The sequence below is a fragment of the Pelmatolapia mariae genome, linkage group LG23 (genome assembly GCF_036321145.2).
Source record: "Pelmatolapia mariae isolate MD_Pm_ZW linkage group LG23, Pm_UMD_F_2, whole genome shotgun sequence".
NCBI lineage: Eukaryota > Metazoa > Chordata > Actinopteri > Cichliformes > Cichlidae > Pelmatolapia > Pelmatolapia mariae.
In genome coordinates, this window is record NC_086246.1 from 39,868,307 (window position 1) to 39,889,292 (window position 20,986).

Genomic DNA, 20,986 nt, shown 5'->3' on the forward strand with positions numbered 1-20,986 from the left:
TTTGGGATAATGAAACTTACGGTGCATACACACCGAACACGATAGAAGCGACCAAGAAGCGCGACACGCCCCTAGCTGGTAGCTTGCACATTCGCACCTTGAAGCGTGTCCAAAGTAAATCGGTCACGCTTGAAATCATCGCGTGTGAAGCATTAATATGTAACTTGTGGGAGGAAGTAGTGCCAGATGGTATGTTTGCAAGATGGCAGCTGTCGATCTAGCATTTGAAGAGAGAGTCTCCCTTCTCTATTTACTGTGGAGAGCAGCGGCGTAAAGGACGTCCTCACCGTACCTGGGTCCATCAGGTCCTCCAGAAGCGTGAGCAGTTTGGTGAGTTTCACCACTTGCTCCAGGAGCTGCGATGACGGCCGCTTTCAGCGGTACCACCGTCTTTCCCACGCCCAGTTTGAGGAGCTGCTGTCCTGCGTCGGTCCAAGCATCGCTCCCCTAGACACCAACTACATGCGCTCAATCCCACCTGCAGAGCGCCTGTCCATCTGAATGCGGTTAGTAAAAGTGTTTAATACGGTAGTCCTTTATTGATACCTGTGCTAATATATGCTAAGCTATCAGTTTATACACTGATAACATGGATGTGGTGAATGCCGTCGGTGTTTACTGATAGCAAACTGTGGTATGGAGACAACTGTTTATAATATTTCTAGCGATACTCAAAAGGTCTCATCAAGTCCTGATTTAATTCAATTTATGCTATGTTATCAGTGTTTGCAATGATAGCATGGCTGTGGTGTCATATCAATGTATGCTCTCTGTGTTTGCTGATATCAAACTGTGGTATGAGGACCACTGTTGGTAATCTTTGTAGTGATACTCAGAAGGTCTATCTTATAAAGTCCTTATTTTTTTATTTAGACCTGGTTTAATTCTGGTATAGAACCGGTTGAATATTTGTATATAAACCCCGCAGCAGGGGTCATCAGCCTTTTTAAAACTGAGAGCTAGATAAAATTGTGAACAGTTTGATTCATCTTTAGTTATATGATAATAACAATTCTATCTTGATATGCTATGTCTTATCACAGGTTAATTTTTCTAAAATATTAACAATGATTTAAGAAAAGTAAAGGGCTACATGTCAATATCCAACTCTTTATTTCTATTAATCTCTTACTTCATTCCTACCTGATTGACATGTTTAGGAATTATGAGTGATAGTCACACTGTAGTGGTAAAAGTTGCTACCAATCAAATTAGGATATGGTAAAGTTAAAACAAAACACAACTCGCTGTTTTATATTATATCTAATATATATATGTTATGTAATTATTCTTATAATTAGAAAATGTTTTATGTAAGATTATTGTTGTGTAATTTAAATCTGACATCACCAAAGTATTTTGGAATCTGAATAATGTATTTTGTAACTGTAGTACACATAATACTAATTTTAAACAATTTTTTCCAGGTTCCTTGCCACTGGGGACTCCTTTAGGTTTCAGTTTCAGAGTTAGTGTGTCCACGGTGTGCCAGATCGTCCCCCAGGTAGCGACAGCCATCTGGGACTGTCTAGTGGACTAGCCTGCTGCCTCATCAGAAAACTACTGATTACTAGGGTCCAATGTTTCCAAATTTAACACAGCTGTGCAGTTTTCAAAAACTAATTTATAAATTTGAAATTTTACAAATTCTCTCGTCTGAGGCGCTGTCCCTGGTCCCTGGAGGATGTTCTCCACGGTCCGCACCATATTGCTGCTAGTCTCCCGCGGGGTGACGAAGGGGTCCAGAAACCCCATGACCGCGGAGAACTTCCATTTCCTCCCCGATCCTGCTGCAGACCCACTCCTCTTCTCCTTCTCCATCCTCTTCTCCTTGGAGTATGTGTCCCTGGCTCTTCCACTTTCTCGGTAGAGAAAGCAGCTGGTGTCATACAGCTCCAGGTGGTTGGCTACGGCGTTGATGAGCCTTTCCTCCATACTGAATGAAGAATAAATGGCTTTGGCTGGACCTGCCCCTTTGAACTAGGTCAGAGCATCACGTCACCAGGCTCCTGATTGGTTGTCGCGGCGCTACTTGAAGCTAGAGTTCAGATTTTTCCAACTCGAGCAGTAGACGCGATAAGCGCGAATGCACAAATTGCACCACACAAACTGAAGCCCGTATTTTCGATCGCTAATTGTTCGGGCGAATCAGGAAGAAAAGCGTTTTATGCGACGCCAATCTGCTTCTGAAGTTTCACGGAACCCCCAGTCGCGCTTCATCGCGCTCCTCCATTGACTTTACATGTAAACCTGAAGCTCTGGTCGCTTCTATCGCGTTTGGTGTGTATGCACCGTTAGGGTCAAGAGTTTTAGGGTCAGAAACACGCCTTTATCAGCCTAACCCAGAGCTCGCTGAGTTGCTCTAGTTTCAGAGCCGAAGTTCATTTGGCCTCTGAGCTTACAGAGGCCAAACAGCGTTAAACACCCCGAGGTGAAGGCAGCAGTCACTGGGCTACGTGGCAAATGTGGCTTGGAGGAATAGTTAGAAAGGCCCACCCTCTGGTTCTTTGCTCCTCTGTCACACTGAGTGACTGACGTGGCTGTAACACTAACAGGCAGTCAGACTAGTTCCTATTGAAGTCAATCAGTCGGTCCAGTTTCCCTTCACCTCAGCGGGCGTGGCAACAAGATTATATGTGCTGCTGTAATTTTGGGTCAAAGTCCTGGCTGCAGGACTTTGACCCAAAAGATAGCACCTGCTTTCTTTACCCAAGGCTCACTTAGCCGCTCACTTAGGTTCACTTAACCCCCGCTGACCGCCACCTCCAACCGCACAGCCATGGGCAGCAACAACCCGTGCATCAAACAAAAGAGCATCGTGGTGTGTGACCTGTCTGCCACCATAGACCACTGCCCGACGGTCATCAGGGAGAGCTTGTGTGGTCTTCAGTACAAGACGCCCTATTTCAAAGCGTCCGCGCAGATTGTGATGCCTCCAATCCCACGCAACGAGACCTGGGTGGTGGGCTGGATCCAGGCTTGCACCCATAAGGAATATTACAACACCTACGGAGACGTCGGCATGTGAGTTCACTACTCTGCCACCTGAGTCCAAGTTACACGCGCGTGACAGGATTTCAGATGCAGGACAACGGGAGCGCGTGCGTGACGGCGCGTCTCCGTGCACTCTAATAACTATGATAACGCGTTCGTGCCCGATCTGCACGTGCTCGGGGAGCATTTGTGCACGTAGCAGGTTAACGGAGCTCATCAGCCTCCTTCATTCAAACGCCCAGCAACAGATTCTGTTCCTGTGACTCTGGCAGTCGCTAATCTTTGTTAAACATTATGCAATATGAAGATAACGTAGTTTTTGAGTAACCAAGTAGTAAAAGGGGAAAAAGTTATTGAATAGTGTTGGAATAAAGTGAGAAAATTATGAAGGATAATAATATTCCAAGAGCTGAAATTACTTCATCTAAACATGTTTCAATCACATTTTATTAACACAAAATGCACAGGCTTATTGAATATGAATATGTTGCTGCCAAAGCAAAACATCTGCGTGCAACCAGTGTCCACACTGTTGAATTCAGTAAATCCAACATGTTCTTTTTTTCAGTGTAGGAAAAACAGTCGCCACAGCACCACAACTGGATCTAGTCATGCTGGTATCATTAGCAAACGAACCGACAGCGTTACACATGTGTATCCCAGGGCAGCAAACAGGGATCAAACGCGTTTGATGGGGATTACTTTCATCTGCGGATTTGGTGCTCACTCTGAAAGAAGGACTGCGCCGTGTTTCTACACATCATACAGTGCAACAGTGGCTTAACTTGTGTTTCTAATAAGTTTGAACATCAGTTAAAATCTTTGAAACATCTTTTGAATGAATGTTGCAGTTACCCAGAGATCTCTTGGTTCCTCTCTTCCTCCAGGTCCAGCTGGGAGCTGCCTCAGCTCCGTGAAGGCCTGGTCCAGGCCATCAGCGACTCAGATGGCATGAGCTACCCTTGGTACGGAAACACAACAGAGACAGTCACCATAGTCGGCCCCACATCCAAGCCGTCCCGCTTCATTGTCAGCATGAACGACAGTTTTTCCTCCCATGTTACCTGGACTTTGTGGGTCAGTGGATCTAACACACCTTTACTGACGAACATCAAAAGAGACCAGAGTTTCACCACCTGGCTGGTGGCGCTCAACACTACATCCAGGGAAAAGATCCTGCTCCACACCATCAAGTGGAGGATGAGGGTTGACATCGCAGTGGACCCGTCCCTGCCTCTGGGTTCCAGGGCCAGGCTGGTGGGTCGGGCGCACCAGGACGAGCCGCGGGTGCTGACTCGAATGGAGCCCATCCCTCCTAACGCCATGAGGGGGCCCAACGCCAACGAGGTCCAGGTTCTGATGTGGAGGCCGAGGAGAGGCCCTCCGGTTGTTGTCATACCGCCCAAGTAGAACACAACGTGCATCTGATTGGCCGTTTTTGGACATCATATCATATTAGGCAAATTCTGAGGATAACCAGATGAAAAGCAAAAGCAGACAAAAATGATAATTATAATGTACCATCTATGTGGGTTTATATACAGTGTCAATAGATAATAACCAAGGTGATGAGTAATTTGGGCTAGTATCAGAAGAATAAGAATGGCTTTTGGAGCTCTGACACATGAACGACAGAGAAACCAGACAAAACACAGTTATGTGGCTTAGAAGTAACTTTAGTTATTTTAAGCCTTTTTAAAAGATTTTTTAACAACAATGAATTACAACGTGGTTTAACAAAGACTTCAAGTAGAGCAGGGCGATACGACCAAAAATATTTATCACGATATACATTTGAAAATTTCCGATGACGATATAATTGACACTAGACAAAATACTTTAAAACTCCACAACTTTATTAGTGCAAACCCCCCCCCCCCCCCCCCCAAAAAAAAACATCAATGTATTTTCACTTAAACAAGCAGCTGTTTTTTATGTGCATTAAAGTTATGTAAAAATTTAACAGTGCAAATGCAAATTACTTGCTGACAGTTTAACCAAAAGGCATTTCCAGTGGAACAAACATATCCTCAGCATAACCATGTATAATATCCACGAAACTTAAGAGGTTATACACACACAATACGGTAATATGTTGAAGCACAGTACGTATCACTCCGCAAGGCTCTTGCCTACGGTAGCTCCAACGGTAATGCTCCGACAATCCATCAAGCGGTGCGGGTTCGTAGCTTAGCAAAGTCGTACTAAAACATTTGACAGATTTTTGAGCGCCGTGTACCACATAAAATCATTTCGAGGTCAGTAAACACAATCAGCATTCATACATAAAGCAAATGGGATTATAAGGGGCACTGTCGATTTTCAGAAAAATCAAAGGATTGATTTTAAGTGTGCCGTATTTTCCAAAAAACACGGTAATAACGACGGCCCGCTAGCATGCTCTACCAAAAATAGTGCTTTGTTGTGTATCTGACGGACGAAAGCCAAACCAGTTCCACACCACTAGATTGTCTGTCCTACCACACTACTTGTACAGTAGAGGATTGAAGCCCATCAATGTGCGAATGAGTGTGCATGTATGTGTATGTTGATCTTGACTTGGCTCGCCATCCAATGAACACTGGAACACTCTGGGATCCGGATTCGCTGAGCTGGTCCTTGAATTCGCCCCATATAAAAACCTGACCTATAAACAAGGTCAAATATAGGTCATGACCAATTTAAGGATAACCCTCACAAATTAAACTAAAGCAGTATCACAAGGCAGTAACTACTATTCAGATCAGCTATCATCAATTCAGTCAAGTTGTACAACATTCAAATTAGGGCTGCCACAAACGATTATTTTGATAGTCGACTAGTCACCGATTATTTTTGCGATTAGTCGACTAATCAGGTCATGCATCCATTGGACGTACAACGTACAGCTTATTTCACCAGCGTGCATCTGCTCTTATATAACTATCATTAGCTTACAGCTTTAAGTGTTTAAGGTATGTGCTAACTAAAAATAAAGACAAGATGATAGTTTATTAAATTTTAATGAAATTTGCAGATTGTTTTGGTGAAGTTTAATAAACTCAGCCGTCTGCTCCTTGCTATCTAAAATATAACAGGACACCGGAGTATATTCTCGAGCATCTCACACTTCTGATAATCAGTTGTCTGCTTGACGTTTATTATCATAACTTTAATCTCAGCCAAACCGATTTACTCAGAAACAAATAAAATACTGAAAAACCATAAAATTTTTAAGTTATCTAAGTGACTTATATATCATGTTTAACCTGAATAGCGGAAGATGGCGGTGGGTTTGAAAACGATTTGCCGGGAGTCCGGTGTTCTCACCAGCTCTAGTGAGCCTTGAACCCCGGCTAGCTATCGAGCTGGTGGGTAACAGATGTCTCCGAAAACGTCGGAGCGCTTTTGAAAATATGTGGTGTCTTGATAAACTGAGCAGATATTTGAGGTTTACACAGTTACATTCTCGCCTGAAAAATATGTTAAACGTTTATTTTGTGACCCAGAAAGAATAATAACAGTAATATTAAAACTAACTAGCTGTTGGAAACTGAGCAGGGCCGCACTGGGCCGCGCTATGAATTCTGGGACACAGCTTCTTCTTCTTCGGGGTTTAACGGCAGCTGGCATCCTTGTACATGCAGTGCTGCCATCTTCTGTTTTAGTCCATTATTACACTCTTAAATCCTGCTACTCATTCCTGCGTCTTTTGGGATCTTACAAAGCTTCAAACGACGCGTCGACTATTAAATTAGTCGTCGACAATTTTGATAGTCGACGTAATCATGCCTAGTCGACTAATCGTGCAGCCCTAATTCAAATGTCAAGGTTCAAAATTCACAGTATCAAGGTTCACAGCATTAAAGTTCAATACTTATTTGTAACCTGCAGTAATATTAAAGATTTTCCACAAGGCTTCAAATATTCAGGAACTATGGTCACTGTATAATTCACTTTCATGGTAACCATTCATCACATCCATCAGAAATAAACTCACTGTATATATAATCACAAAGAAATAATTGTATTACTCCTTTTGAGAAATGGAGTACTGCACAAATGCTTATCAGAAACTCAACAAAGTGCAAATAATCAATTTCGATAACATATAAACACAAGAATTCAGTCTATGCATAGGAGCATTAAAATAGATGTGCTTAATCCCCATTGCGCCACGGGTGTAATAATACTGGTGGAAATACACTCAAATTTACCTCCACATATTCATTGCTGAGCATAGTAAAATAACCGATTGACATCAAAACAGTATCAGGAAGCAGCATAAAGTCTGCTTACAATTATCTCCCATAAAACTTTTATTTTCAGCTGCTTCAACCATCTACAGCTTTTCACAGGTTAATGACTCGGTTAACGGTCTAATTAGCAAAAGAACAGTATGTTTCAGAGACACTCAACAACTGTAACCTCCGTGCATCACGTGTCTAATTAGCCACATTTAGCTTACCGCTGTCGAGTGGGATGCTCAGAGTTTACATGACGCCACAGCTCAGTAAACCCTCCATTTTCGCTCTGTCCTCTACGACAACGAATGCAAAACCATACTTAGTGAATAATATCAGTTTAAATCGTATTTTACTCGTTTAGAGGTTATTTCCTCCAGCTTACCGAAAGAAAAAAAAGTCTTAGCCCGCCTGCTCCGCTTGGCTCCACAAAGCATGAGAACGGGAGCTGGCGCTAAGGAGGGACAAGAGCTGCCTAGAACTTCACCGATTGGCTGACACAAGAGGAGTGGAATAAAACAACAGACTCTCGTCAGAGCTCATCAACATTTGGAAAAACTTGACTCTTGTTTAGCCAAACACACATCATATATAAATCTGTGACCTTTCATGTTTAAATAAATATATTGATTTTGTTTCACTGTCATTAAAGAAAGACAGTAAGAGCAGGAACAATGAACATAGCCCGTTTTACTTTTGTTTTTCAAGATGATTTTAGGAACTAGGATACAATAAGCAGGATGATAATTTCCTGACGTCTGCTTTGTATTTTCATTTACGATTAAGTTCATGTTTGTTTTATAATTCATAGATTCGTTACATAATTCATCTTTCCGGGATTAATAAATTTGAAAATTTAAGCTATGTTTATGTAAGGTAATGCCACTGTTTGGGATTAGAATCTAAAAGAGGTGCCTACCACTTTAAGTATGTAAGTGCAATAGCAGCATAAAACCCTGTCTGAGGGGAGAGGTTAGGAGTCTCACTATGTTATATTCCCTCCTGTGGTGTCAGTACACTAATAGAAATTGAAAATGTGACGTCATATCCGGGGTAAAACCGCAAAGTAGTGATGGGATTTCCGGCTCTTTTTAGAGAACCGGCTCTTTCGGCTCAGCTCACTAAAAAGAGCCGGCTCTTTTGGCTCCCAACCGGCTCTTCAGGTTGTTTTGTTGCTTTAATTAATTTATTATTAACAACAATATAAAATTATGCACAAAAGGAATTACTAATGTAAAAAAAACCCTGTGGTTTTATTTATATATGTTTATATATAAATATAAACGGTGGCCCCTAGAGACAAAGCACGTACAAACTCCAAAAAGCACGTACAAATTCTAAAGCACGTACAAACTCCAAAGCACGTACAAACTCCAAAAAGCACGTACAAACTCCGAAGCATGTACAAACTCCAAAACACATTTCTAGCGTTAACTGAACTTCCAAAACAGAGCTACCTAGATCACTTAAATTACACAATGCAAGCATATGTGCATTGTTTGTGTATTTATACACAGGCACTCATATATATTCAAATAATTTAAAAAAAAATGTTCATTTACCTGTTACTACCACACACCAAATCCTGAGGCCAGTGACAGTCCAGTTCTACTCTAGGTACATGCTTACGGTGGCTCACAGGACAAGGCCACATTCCTGTCCTGCCAGAAGAGAAAAGAAACTTCAGAGTCTTCATGCAGTTCAACCACACCTGTCATACTCCGTATGGCAGGGGTCTCAAACGTTACCGCAAACGTTACCGCTGCTGCTGAGTTGAGATTCACGAGTCCGGAGCAGAATTAAAAACACGACATTCATTTAAGGTTATCACGTGTTTTGTGAGCAAATGCTTTTGCATATTCGTAGTGTTTCCTCCCTTAAATGAAATATCTACTTTGCAAGTATTGCAAGTTGCCCTGTTGTCATCCGTTCTCGTAAAGTATGACCAAACTTTTTAGCGTGTGAGCCGCTATGTTTCCTGCCAGGTAAATGACGCTCCGCAACGTGGTGACATCATTCGGGGCGACTGGAATCGATAAGGGAATCGTTTGGAAAAATGGCAAACAATTCCAAGGAATTGAAACAGTAGGAACCGGTTCTCAACAAGAACCGGTTTTCGATACCCATCCCTAAAACTAACGCCTGTTAATTCTCACTCACCTGAGGGTTACAGGATTTTTCTTTGTCTTCAAACAGCATTTGAAATATCTAGAAAAAATGTATGACGGTTCATCTTCAGGGTGACGAAAAAAGTTTCGTCCATTCAAAAAGTGTCCATTCAGCAGTTAGCAAAATATCCAAATGCGTGACGGTGTGAGAGGAAGTGTTTGCTTCGCAGCGTCTCTGGTGGTCTGTCGTGATGTGTGTGTCAGAAAGTTCGCAGCTGAAAATGAAAGCCAGTATGTGCTGTTTTCCTACGAGCTCACAGCTTCAGTGTAGTTCACTGTTAGGCTGTTGTGTTTTGGCTCGTAGCCTTCATCGTGCTTGTGAAAAATCGCACAAGATTTTTTTTGCACACAGAATCACTGGAGCAACAAATCCCAGTGGATCAAAGATGGAGCTGAGAAGAGAAACCAGTCCTCTTCTAGTGTTCAGTCTGTCTTTAAGGTTGATCTTGAACTTGAACTGATCCGATTCAGCACACCACTGGATTCCCAATGCTCTTTCCATCGGCAAATTGCTCTCGTCCAGATTCAGAACTTTAAATCCTTGTGCTCTTTCTTCATCAGGAATTGAGTTGAGCAACTTTCTGCTGTTGCTTGACCATTTTGTTAGTCGAAATCCGCCCTTTGCCAACATGTTCCTCAAGTCAGAACACAGGTTGATTGCTGCATCTTCCTCTGCAATTGACTTAAGACAGTCATCCACATAAAAATATTTTCTTGAGTGTCCTTGCAGCTTCTTGACCAAATTCCCTTTCAAAGTCAATAGCACATTTCTGAAGTGCCAAAGATGTGGACCAACATTTTGTGTTCTGCAAGCTTCTCCTTGTAATTCCCATCAGGCCACCAAAGAAACCTGAGGAGATCCGTATCTTCCTTGCTGACTCTGACTTGGTGGAACATGGCCTCCACGTCAGCCATTACTGCCACAGTCTCCTGACGAAACCTCAGGAGGACTCCCACCAGTGAGCTTGTCAAATGCGGTCCCTGCAAGAGATGCTGGATCAGCAATGTTCCTTGAAAGCTTGCCCCGCAGTCAAAGACAGCATGTAACTTTTGCTTGACTGGATGTCTGACTACATGATGAGGCAAATACCATTTTCGTCCCTCCAGTAACTTACATTCAGCATTGTTCAGTTTGATCGCGTAACCCTTTTTTAGGATATCATCCATATATGCAACATATTTCTCGTAAAACTTCTCTGGTGAATCTTTTCTGTAAGTTCAGCACACGTTGCACTGCAACTTCTCTGTTGTTTGGCAAGCACAGTGCCTTGTTTCTCACTGGAAGACAAATACTATATTGGCCATCCTCCAGTTTTGCAGACTGAGACATCGTGCTAAGAAACTGACGATCTTCCTTGGACATTTCAAGATTTTCGTCTTGTCCCGCATCAGGAAAGTCCTGCTTAAACTGTAGCTGCCAGAGCTCTTCCAACCTGGCTAATAATATCCTATTCACAGTCACTTGTGCCAATCTGTTTCCCTCACTTATGTCGCCTCCACTTCTAAGTGGTCCATTTACTGTCCAACCTAATATTGTTCTCACTGCGTAGGGTCCGTTGTCCACGCTGTTTACCACCTTAAGCGGTTCCAAGGCTTTGGGAACATTCACTCCTATGAGTAATAAAACATATGCTTGGATAGTGGGAAGTTTCACTTCTGTCAGGCGAGACCACCTGTCAACATTCTCCTGGCATGGGATATTGTTTTTACTTACAGGAATGTGGTTTTGTGCATACACCTCTGAAAGTTTAATAAACTGACTACCATCCAGACTACTGACTTCCAGTCCAGTCACAATGCAGGTGTTCACAACAGATTCATTTCCCATCGTTCGGAGTGAGATTTTCGTAGTTCGTCCGTTCAGGTTCAGTTGTTTTATCAGTGACTCTGTCACAAAGGTGGCTGAGCTGCCTTGATCTAAGTGTAGCCGGATAGAGAGCACACCGTGTCAGAGCTCACTCTGCTCACATGCAGCAGGTGATCATCACGTCCCTGTTACTCAGTCGGGAAACTAGAGCCCTCTGAGCTGCAGAGCCACAGTTCAGGTGGGGAGTTCACTGGTTCACAGAAAGATAGGATTGGGAGGCTAATATCATCTTGTCCAAAGATGTGTTGATTAGCAGGGTGACTGTCCCGTGCTTGGTGGATACTGGTTCTATGGTTTCCACCATCACTGAGAGCCTCTTTTTGGCACATTTTGCCCCTTGGGGACAAGAACGCCTTCAGTCATGCCATTGGTTACAGCTTCGGGCTGTCAATGGGCTTACCATTCCTTATATTGGCTATTTGGAGCTCAGTGTACTCCTGTGTGGCAAGGAAATGCCCTCTTGTGGAATCCTTATAGTTAAGGACCCTCCTGGTGCCACGCCCTCCGTTCCTGGCATCTTAGGAATGAATGTAATCCGCCGCTGTTATCAAGAGCTGTTTGGGGCTTTCGGTGGCTCTTTGTTTAATTCAACTTCTGTGTCACAGGCACCGAGACCAGTTTTGGAGGCCTTACATCAGTGTCACCAGTCTGCAGCCCAAGCCCCAGAGGACCCTGTTGGTACCGTCAAGGTACAGGGCCCGCGGGCCGTGCGGATACCTGGTGGTGTCATGCAGCTGGTGGCCACCTGCTGCATGGCCACCAGTTCCCAGCAGTTGTCAGGTCAGGCCATGCTTTTTGAGCCTCCTGTGTCTGGGCTGCCAGTTGGGTTGCTGGCCTCTCCATGTTTGGTCCAGGTGGATAAGGGCATTGCCTACATCCCAGTCACCAATGAGGGGACAACTGAAGCCGTTCTCCACCCACGGACCCGTTTAGGACTCAAGCTACTGTTGTTAGCCTCCCTGTTGGTGTTAGCGAGGAACACTCCTTTCCCGTCGCAGTTTCCTCCCATACAACCAGCAGCCCTGCTCAAGACATGGTGGATGCTATTGACCTGTCTGCTCTTGCTGAGTCGGAACAACATGAGGTGCGGTCACTTTTGCAGAAGTACGGCTCTGTTTTTTCCGCTCATGAGGGAGACTTGGGCTGTACCAATCTGATTTCGCATGACATACCTCTGCTCGATGACGTACCCGTCCGGCAGAGGTACAGGCAAATTCCTCCTTCGGATTATGAGGCTGTCAGGGCCCATATCAATCAGTTACTGGAGGCCCAGGTAATTAGGAAGAGTAGCAGTCCTTATGCCTCTCCAATTGTGCTGGTCCGCAAGAAGGATGGAAGCCTCCGTCTGTGTGTTGACTACCGCTTGCTGAATAGCAAAATGAGGAAAGATGCCTTCCCCTTACCTCGCATCGAGGAAAGTCTGGATGCACTTGCTGGCGCATGCTGGTTTTCTACAATCGATCTGGCCAGCGGGTACAATCAAGTACCAGTTTCTGAGCAGGATAAGCCCAAGACCGCTTTTTGCACACCGTTTGGCCTGTTCGAGTGGAATCGTATGCCATTCGGGCTGTGCAATGCTCCTGGTACCTTCCAGCGCCTAATGCAGAGGATGTTCGGGGACCAGCAGCGCCAGTCGCTACTGCTGTACCTGGACGACATCATTGTGTTCTCCTCGTTGGTCTCTCAGCACCTGCAACGGCTGGAGATGGTGCTTGCAAGGCTGCAGCAAGAGGGGCTCAAGGCTAAGCTAGAAAAGTGTGCCTTCTTCCGGCAGAAGGTTAGCTACTTGGGCCATGTCATCTCTTGCGAGGGCGTCTCCACCGATCCAGCCAAGGTCGACGCAGTAGCCAAATGGCAGTGTCCTCGTTCCGTATCAGAGTTGCGATCCTTTTTGGGTTTCGCCAGCTATTACCGGCACTTTGTGGAGGGGTTCGCCACATTGGCGGCTCCCTTGCATCAAGTGGTGGCTAAATTGGCTGGCACCAAGTCAAAGAAGGGCTCGGGACAGACTTTGAGTGCCATCTGGACACCTCAGTGTGAGGAGAGCTTTGAGGCCCTGAAAGCGAAGCTCGTGTCTGCCCCTGTTCTGGCGTATGCCAACTTCACTCGCCCATTTATCGTGGAGATTGATGCCAGCCACAGTGGTTTGGGTGAGGTTTTCTCACAGGAAACAGAAGGTGGTGTTAAGCCAGTGGCCTATGCTAGTCGAGGTCTTCAGCCCCATGAGCGCAATATGGACAATTACAGCTCCATGAAGTTGGAGTTTCTTGCGCTCAAGTAGGCCATGGCCAAAAAGTTCAGAGAGTACCTGCTGGGGCAGAAGTGTGTGGTTTACACTGACAACAATCCACTCAGTTACCTCTCTTCAGCTAAGCTGGGTGCCACCGAGCAGAGGTAGGGATCCCAGCTGGCGGTCTTCGATTTTGAGATTAAGTATCGGTCAGGCCGCAGTAATAGGAATGCTGATGCTCTCTCCCGACAGTATGAGACAAGCTCCAGCCTGGCCGAGGGCGTGTTGCCTGGGACTCTTGTCCCGACTTCGCTTCAGCAGGCTCCGTGTCCAGCAGTGTTGCCCTCCGTTACTCAGTCGGAGATTGGGGCCTTTCCGTCTCATTCTCCGGGGGATATTCATGCTTTGCAGGAGGCTGACCCCCTCCTGAAGGGTTTCTTGGTATACTGGAGGAGGCAGTCCCCGCCCTCTCCGGGGGAAAGGAGTCAGGTCCCCAAACCAGTCATGGTTCTGCTGCGTCAGTGGGATTGTCTGGTGGAGAAGGATGGCATCCTCTATCGCCAGATTTTGCATCCGGGTGGAGGTGAGGAAGCCCTCCAACTTGTTCTTCCGGAGGCTCTGAAGCCTGAGACCTTGAGGCAGCTACATCAGGACCATGGACACCAAGGTATTGAGCATACCACTGAATTGGTCAGACAGCGCTGTTATTGGCCAGGGATGTCTTCTGACATCAAACAGTGGGTCCAAGGTTGTGAGCGTTGTCAAGTCGCAAAAGACTCAGGGTTGGAGTCCCATAGCTATATGGGCCACCTGTTGGCGTCTAGGCCAAATGAAATCTTGGCCATAGACTTTACGGTGTTGGAACCCTGCCGTAATGGGTTTAAGAATGTCCTGGTCATGACTGATGTCTTCAGTAAATACACTGTGGCAATCCCAACCCGGGATCAAAGGGCTTCTACTGTAGCCCAGATCCTTCTGACACAGTGGTTGTTTAAGTTCAGCGTTCCTAGCCGTATCCACTCTGACCAAGGTAGGAATTTTGAGAGTCTGTTGATGCAGCAGTTGTGTGAATTGTACCAGGTAGCAAAGTCTCGTACCACTCCATATCCTATCCTATTGTGTACTTACCCCATGTGCTCTTCTGCTACAATAGCACACCCCATCAGGGCACAGGTCATTTTTCCTGATGTTCGGCAGGGACTCTCATCTGCCCATCGATTTTCTTTTGGGCCAGGTTCAGGACCCAGTGCCTGGAGAGGTACAGGACTGGGTGGCCGAGCATCAAACCAGGTTAATGGTGGCTTTTGAGGGAGCTCGGGTATGGTTGTTGCTGGCCGCTGACCAGTAGTAGCGGCATGATCAGAGAGTCCACTCTGCGCCTTTAAAGGTCGGTCAGCTGGTGTATCTTTGAGATCACAGCGCCCGGAGCCAGCACAAGATCCAGGACCTGTGGAGCTCTGTTGTCTGTGGTGCTCAGGGCATCTCAAGGGAACGGGGCTGTTTATACCATTGCCCCCGTGGGAGACTTGGAGAAAGTTCGACATGTCCATCACGACATGTTGAAGGCACAAGTCAGCCCGGGGCCTCCTGCACCTTGTCCACAGGCTCCACCCCCACCTGTGCCTGCTGATTCAGAGCGGACCTCCCTGAGTGATGATGAGTTGTGGCTCCTCGTCCCTGAGGTACCCTCACACCCTGCGGCACCCGTGGCGACGCTTCCCGACACCTCTACAGTTCCATCGGTGGAGCCCAGGTCTATTCCCAGCGTGCTTGTATCACCCTCGGCCTCTGCTCCCCCAGATTCTTCCTCAGGCTCTGTTGGACATTCTGAGGTGAGTGGGTCACAATTGCGGAGAACAGCATGTCCCACTGCTGGTCTGCACTTCAACATTCATCGCTTGCCACGTCCTGTCAAATCTGGACCAGTCGCTAATGCTCAGCTTGCCATATTCAGGCCATGGTGTTTCCTTGAGTCATTTTCGGGGCGCCAATGCAAAAAGGGGGGGGGGGGTGTAGATGTAGCCGGATGGGCTACTCGCCTTTCTCTTTCTCTCTCTCGCCCTCACTCTCTCCTGCGCTCGCTCTCAGCTACGCAACTAGGTTAATTGTGAATCCACCTGCATATTGATTGCAGGGCGGCGTCGGTCCGTATAAAAGGAAGCCAGTTTTCTCTTGGTTCCTCCCGCATCGATCAGCAAGTGAGCAGATCGCATGACAGCTACAGGTAGGCTCTCACTTAACCGAGTTCCGGAATTTGTAATAATATAGTTTTGCGGCCCTGTTGTAGCGCGGCCGTTTCTGTTTCACTCCAGCGTTGCGGAGAGAGGTGCTCGAGTTATCTCCGGTAGTTCAGGATAGCGCCTCCGTTCCTGGGGTAAGCTGCCCAAACTACTTTTTTTTTTTTTAGCATTCACAATTACAGGAGGCTAAGGTTACATTTATCCTTTGTTTTAGGGTTTGATTGCTGCCTTTACCTCTCCGTGGCGAACCGCCCGACCTTAATTGGAAGAGTGAAACACCTTCCAGCCGCTGTTGTGAGGGCTCCTCCTCGGTGGAGCTGCTGTCTTGTCTGGTATCGTCTTTTATTTTCGTGGAACTGTTTTTATGAAGTGGGCTTACCTTTTTTTTGGTTTGCCTGGTTTTATTCGATTTTATTCTGACCTGCTGCTTGCACCCACGCCTCTGTGATCGGGCTAGAGCGATCCTCTGCCCGAGTGTCGTGCTGAGAACTTTAAACCGCCTCAGTTGCCGGTTCCAGTCTGTGGGGAGCCAGACCGGCCTGTGATCAAGGCTTGGACAATTACAACCAGCACAAGCTGTGGCTTGACTCGTGGGGTGTAAGCCTACCAGTTGGCGTGTGTGTGTGTGTATGTGTGTGCGCACGTTTTTATTAGATCTATTAAAGATTGAAGTTGGTTTTACCTTTTTATGATATGTAGCGAGCTTAACGCTCAGTGTCCTTTTATTCTTTTAACTCATTGTTCTGTGTTTTTATTCCAGTAAACAGAGGACGTGCCAGTGGCCCTGGGACCTTAGGTGGTGGGTCGTTTTCACATTTTCCTTTGTACAGCACTGGGTGCCAGCTGTAGTGATTTTCTTTTCTTGTGGTTTTCTTTTGGGTCCACGGTTGCTGGTAAGTCCCGGTTCCATGGTTATTTTATTGTACTTTTAGGACACTGTCAACTACGACGCTACATTCAGTATTTTCTTAATGTTTCATTTTATTTTTGTCAGCATAAATAAAACTTTATTAATACTGGAGCCAACCTGCCTCGGTGTGCATCCTTGAATCTGTGCGGCCTCTTTTATTCGTTTTTATCTATTTTTCTTAAATATATATTTCCTAGGGGTGAAATTCCCCTAGGTGGCATTGTCATTTTTATTAGTTTTTATCTAACCCCGCTGACCACTTGGTCATATAAGAATGCATATGTTGTTACTGTCTTGGTTCCTTTCTGGTCCTTGACGCGTACTGGAACAATTGGAAGAATACAATCTTCCTTACCGGCCCCAGTCATGCTGAAAGTTGCTGTTATTTGTACAAGAGCACTTGATACGAACTGTTGAGCAGTCTCCCTTGATGTTTCTTCTTGTGAGTCCCTATTGGTAATGTGCAGCAGGGTAGGATGCAGTCAAGAGCATTCTTGACAATGGAGCTTGTCTTTGCAGCTGCTACTCATGTGACCATGTTTCAAACAGGCGAAACACAGTCCTATGCTTCTCAAAAACTCAATCTTGTCCTTATGAGGCTTGTTTTTGAGCTTTCTGCAGATTTGGAGGTTGTGTTGCTCTCCCTTGCAATAAACACAAGGTTTGCTGCTTGAATCCACTGGGACAGTCCATGTTTTTGATGCCACTTTCTGTCTTGTTTTCCATTTGAGATGGCTGTTGTCAGCGATGGCTGTTTTAAACACTTTCTTTGGTTTGAATGTCTCTGGGTATTGTGGCTTTGCCCTTTGTCTGAATGAGTCCTTCACACCTGTTGTAGTTTCCCTTATATCTTTAAGTTTGTAAGGAAGCTTGTTAGCTAATGCCCTTAGGTTAAACGTATTATCCAAATCTTCCAAGTAATTAACATCTGTCATTGCATTGTAGCAGCCGGTGAGAAACAATGCAAAGGACTGTAGTGCAGTGCCATCTTCCGGCTTAATTGTCTGCCAATCCAGGGCCTCTTTTATGTAGGCTTCAGCTATCTTAAAATCATCTCCAAAAAACTCGTTGAGCATTTGTTTCGCCTTTGTATAACCCACTGAAGGTTCCATGTGGATGCAACTTTTAACCAACTCATGGGGTTGTCCACTCGTGTACTGCAGCAAATACTGTAGACGATCACGATTATTATCAGTACGGATTTCAATTCCATGTTCAATGGAACCGATAAAAGAGTTGTATTCAAGTGGATCTCCGTCGAAAGTTGGCATGGTGATGTCAGGTAATAGAGATGCCTTGTGATTCTTTACAAGGTACTCAGTGACGTTAACTTGCTGAGAAATGGCTTGACACAAACTATCGAGCACAGGTTCACCAGCCCTTTCAGTGTTTGGTGCAGGCACTGTCCTTTCTTGCATTGATGGCTGCACATCGTCGCCGTTATAGGGTGCAGGTGAGACATAATGCGATATTGGGTGGAATGTGGTTTTAATCTCAGTTTTGCCATTCTGATCATCATCTGCAAAAATGCTCATGTCTGGCTGTGTATCTTCATATTTTTGCAAAACTTCCAATTTTGCATCTGACTCAGCAAGGGCAGTCTGCATAGCATGCATTTCCTTTTTAGCCTTTATTGCAGCCTCTCTTTGTTTTTCTTCTGCCTGCAATTGAGCCTCCTTTCCTTTCATTTCTGTATACCAATCCACTTCTTCCTTTTCTATTGCCAAACTCTTCTCCAGAGCTGCAGCCTTTGCCTTTAATGCAGCACACTCCATTTCTACCTTTAACCTCCTAGGACATAACATTTTGGGTTACTTAGACCAAAATACTCAATTTTACTCTACAAGGGCCTGATATCCACTTACAAGGACATTATATTGCTAACTGTTCTATCGAAATTTTAAATGAATACCCTCATATGTGACTCTCATTTTTCTTAGAAACAAAAATTAGGTAAAAAAAAAAAATCTGGTAATTCTTTGTTTTTACATTCATCAGGTCCCAATCAACCCAAATATCAAAGAGAAATTAAAAATGCATGCAGTGGAACAGTTCGGGTCTTAGGAGGTTAATCTAATATAGGAAGATGTAGAGGAAATGCTTCTGCGTAGTGATCCAGATCTACTGGAGCATTTGCTTGTCGACTTTGATGATACGGACCTATTATCTGCCTGCTTTCCTATCTCATCCTCTGTGTTCTGTTCAGAGCGTTTCATGACTTCTTTCATCCACCCTTCAGATTTCCAAAAGAAATCATTGAGGGACTTGTTTTTTGGATCAAACCACCTATTTTGATCATCCAAAAATTCGTCTTCACTCGTAAGTTGTTGCAGTTCAGAATTTAGGTCAGTAAAGTCTTTCTGCAAAGAGCTAAAGTCAACTCGTAATTTATTTTTAACGAGGTCAACATTTGCATCATCTTCCATTAATTTCTCAATTTGTTTTATCATACCCATTAATTGGGAGAGCTTATGTCTGCGTGCGTTGACATGTCTAGTCTTGCAGTCTTCTACAGCCTTCTCAGTCATTTTTACAATCCTTTTTCCACTGTTTATTTCGTCCATGGGCAGCAAAATTCCAAACTCAATCGATGCACATGTTGTCATGGAATAAAAGAGCTTTACACACGGAACACCTTCCACATTGTCACTTGGTTGATTAAAGTCCACTTTTTAGTTTGTCACATGCACCTTAGCACTTGTCCGTTTTGTCGGACCAAAAAAAGGCAATTTGTGAAAAGGCAAGGCAATTAAAAACTTACGGTTTTCCATCTTCGGTTTTTCCTCGGTTTGGTATTTCCTTTTTTCTTTATAGTCAGGCGTTTTCAAACTCCATTAATCCGTGAAGAGCTGGTTTTTTGACTAATGTAGATTTCCTGCGAATGGAGCCTTAGCTTGACGCTCCGCTTAGTCCCTCTTTCCATATCCACAAAAATAGACAACAGTCCTTGATATAGTTTCTCAATATTTACTTTCAAAAGTCCAAACAGGTACACAGCAACAGAATTCCAAATTATGAAAACTTACAAAGCTCAACTTAAAATGGATGAAGAGAGATCGCTAGGTCAAAAAAACATGTGGCTCCAGTCTCCTCTCGCCCAACCCAAGCTCTGACCACACTTGTTACTCCTACACAGTGGTCGATGTCGACTACGATTTGGGAACATGAAGCTTAGGGTCAGGAATTTTTGGTAGCGAGTCACCCAAACTATGCAGCAAATTCATGACAAACCTCGTGGTAACAAACGGATCACCTCAGAGGTCCTTTTGACTGGAGTTTGGTCCACTTTTTGGCATCTTGTCCCTGCCCATCAGGGACCCTTGCATGAGCTTTTATTGAGAGGAAATAGACAGACTCTAAGGGGCTTTACATACCGAGCGCGTTGTGAAAATATGACACGAAAATGGATTTATGTGAATTGATCCCCCCCCCCAAAAAAAAAAAAATTGTGGAAAAAATGAAGTCCACATGAAGTGATGATGAGCTCGTCCTGATGTTTCTGAACCAGAAAAGGAAGAAACGGAGATTCTGGATCATCTGACTCTCAGGAGCAGCAGCAGAAGGGACGATTTCCTGGTTCAATGCTTTCATGCACATTTCAGGAATCAGCAGAGTTGGGACCACATCTGAGGAGGCAGAGGAATCATTTCAGGGAGCCGACTGACCTGGAGCAGCAGCTAGCTGTGAGTCTGAGGTCACACAGGATTATCTGACTGTTTCCAAATCACTGATAATTCAGTACCGGTGCACGTTTCAGCTCTGACCACACTTGTTACCAAATGCAGTGATCCAATTGGTCAGATCCGTTTTATTCAAGTGTGAAAAATCAGAAAAATTTAATTTGACCTGAAAAATATTAATGGTGCAAATTGATCCTGTGAAATTATGCGGTTGATCTGAATGGCTGCATTAAAGCTAGATGAGCCAGAAAAAATACAGCAGTACATTTCAGTTTTTCAGAAATCCTTCAGTCGGAACATGGAGCGAGCCAACTTCCTGCTAACTTCTAACTCCAGTACACCTGGTAAATCCTCGTTTTCATGGATGCCTGGATATTAAACTTTATTCTAACACCTGGAGGGGAACAGCCACACTCATCGTTTTATGGAGGATAAAAGACCTTCTTTTTTTAACCCTCAGCGATGTCACAGGAACCAAATAATTTGGACATCCATGCGGCCAATGACATCAGATTTGAAAGCAGATATCCATCTTTTATATACAGTCTATGTGTTGGAGTAGAAAATGTAAATGCCGTGTGTTGTGGTAAAGTAAGAATGATCAAAGAGGAAACACACAATGACACATGCACATAAGTCAAAGGAAGCATGTTTCTTTTATAAAAGATTCACAT

General features: G+C 44.6%; 1 protein-coding gene across 2 annotated transcripts; it reads left to right on the forward strand.

Moving 5' to 3' along the window:
• The first annotated feature begins 135 nt into the window (after window positions 1–135).
• On the forward strand, window positions 136–4,811 carry LOC134621060 (protein FAM78B-like). 2 transcript variants are annotated; one of them, XM_063467468.1, is made up of 2 exons: window positions 136–506; window positions 3,882–4,811. In XM_063467468.1, the coding sequence occupies exons 1-2, from the start codon at window positions 502–504 to the stop codon at window positions 4,402–4,404; spliced, it is 528 nt and encodes a 175-aa protein (XP_063323538.1). In that variant the 5' UTR covers window positions 136–501; the 3' UTR covers window positions 4,405–4,811. The 2 variants fall into 2 exon arrangements, with proteins under 2 accessions (XP_063323538.1, XP_063323537.1); XM_063467467.1 differs by lacking the exon at window positions 136–506 and adding an exon at window positions 2,344–3,024.
• Window positions 4,812–20,986: the final 16,175 nt, after the last annotated feature.

Coding starts and splice junctions, on each gene's coding strand:
- LOC134621060 (XM_063467467.1), top strand. CDS start 2,780: ATGGGCAGCAACAACCCGTGCATCAAACAAAAGAGCATCGTGGTGTGT. Junction 3,025..3,881: donor ACCTACGGAGACGTCGGCAT/GTGAGTTCACTA, acceptor CTCTTCCTCCAG/GTCCAGCTGGGAGCTGCCTC.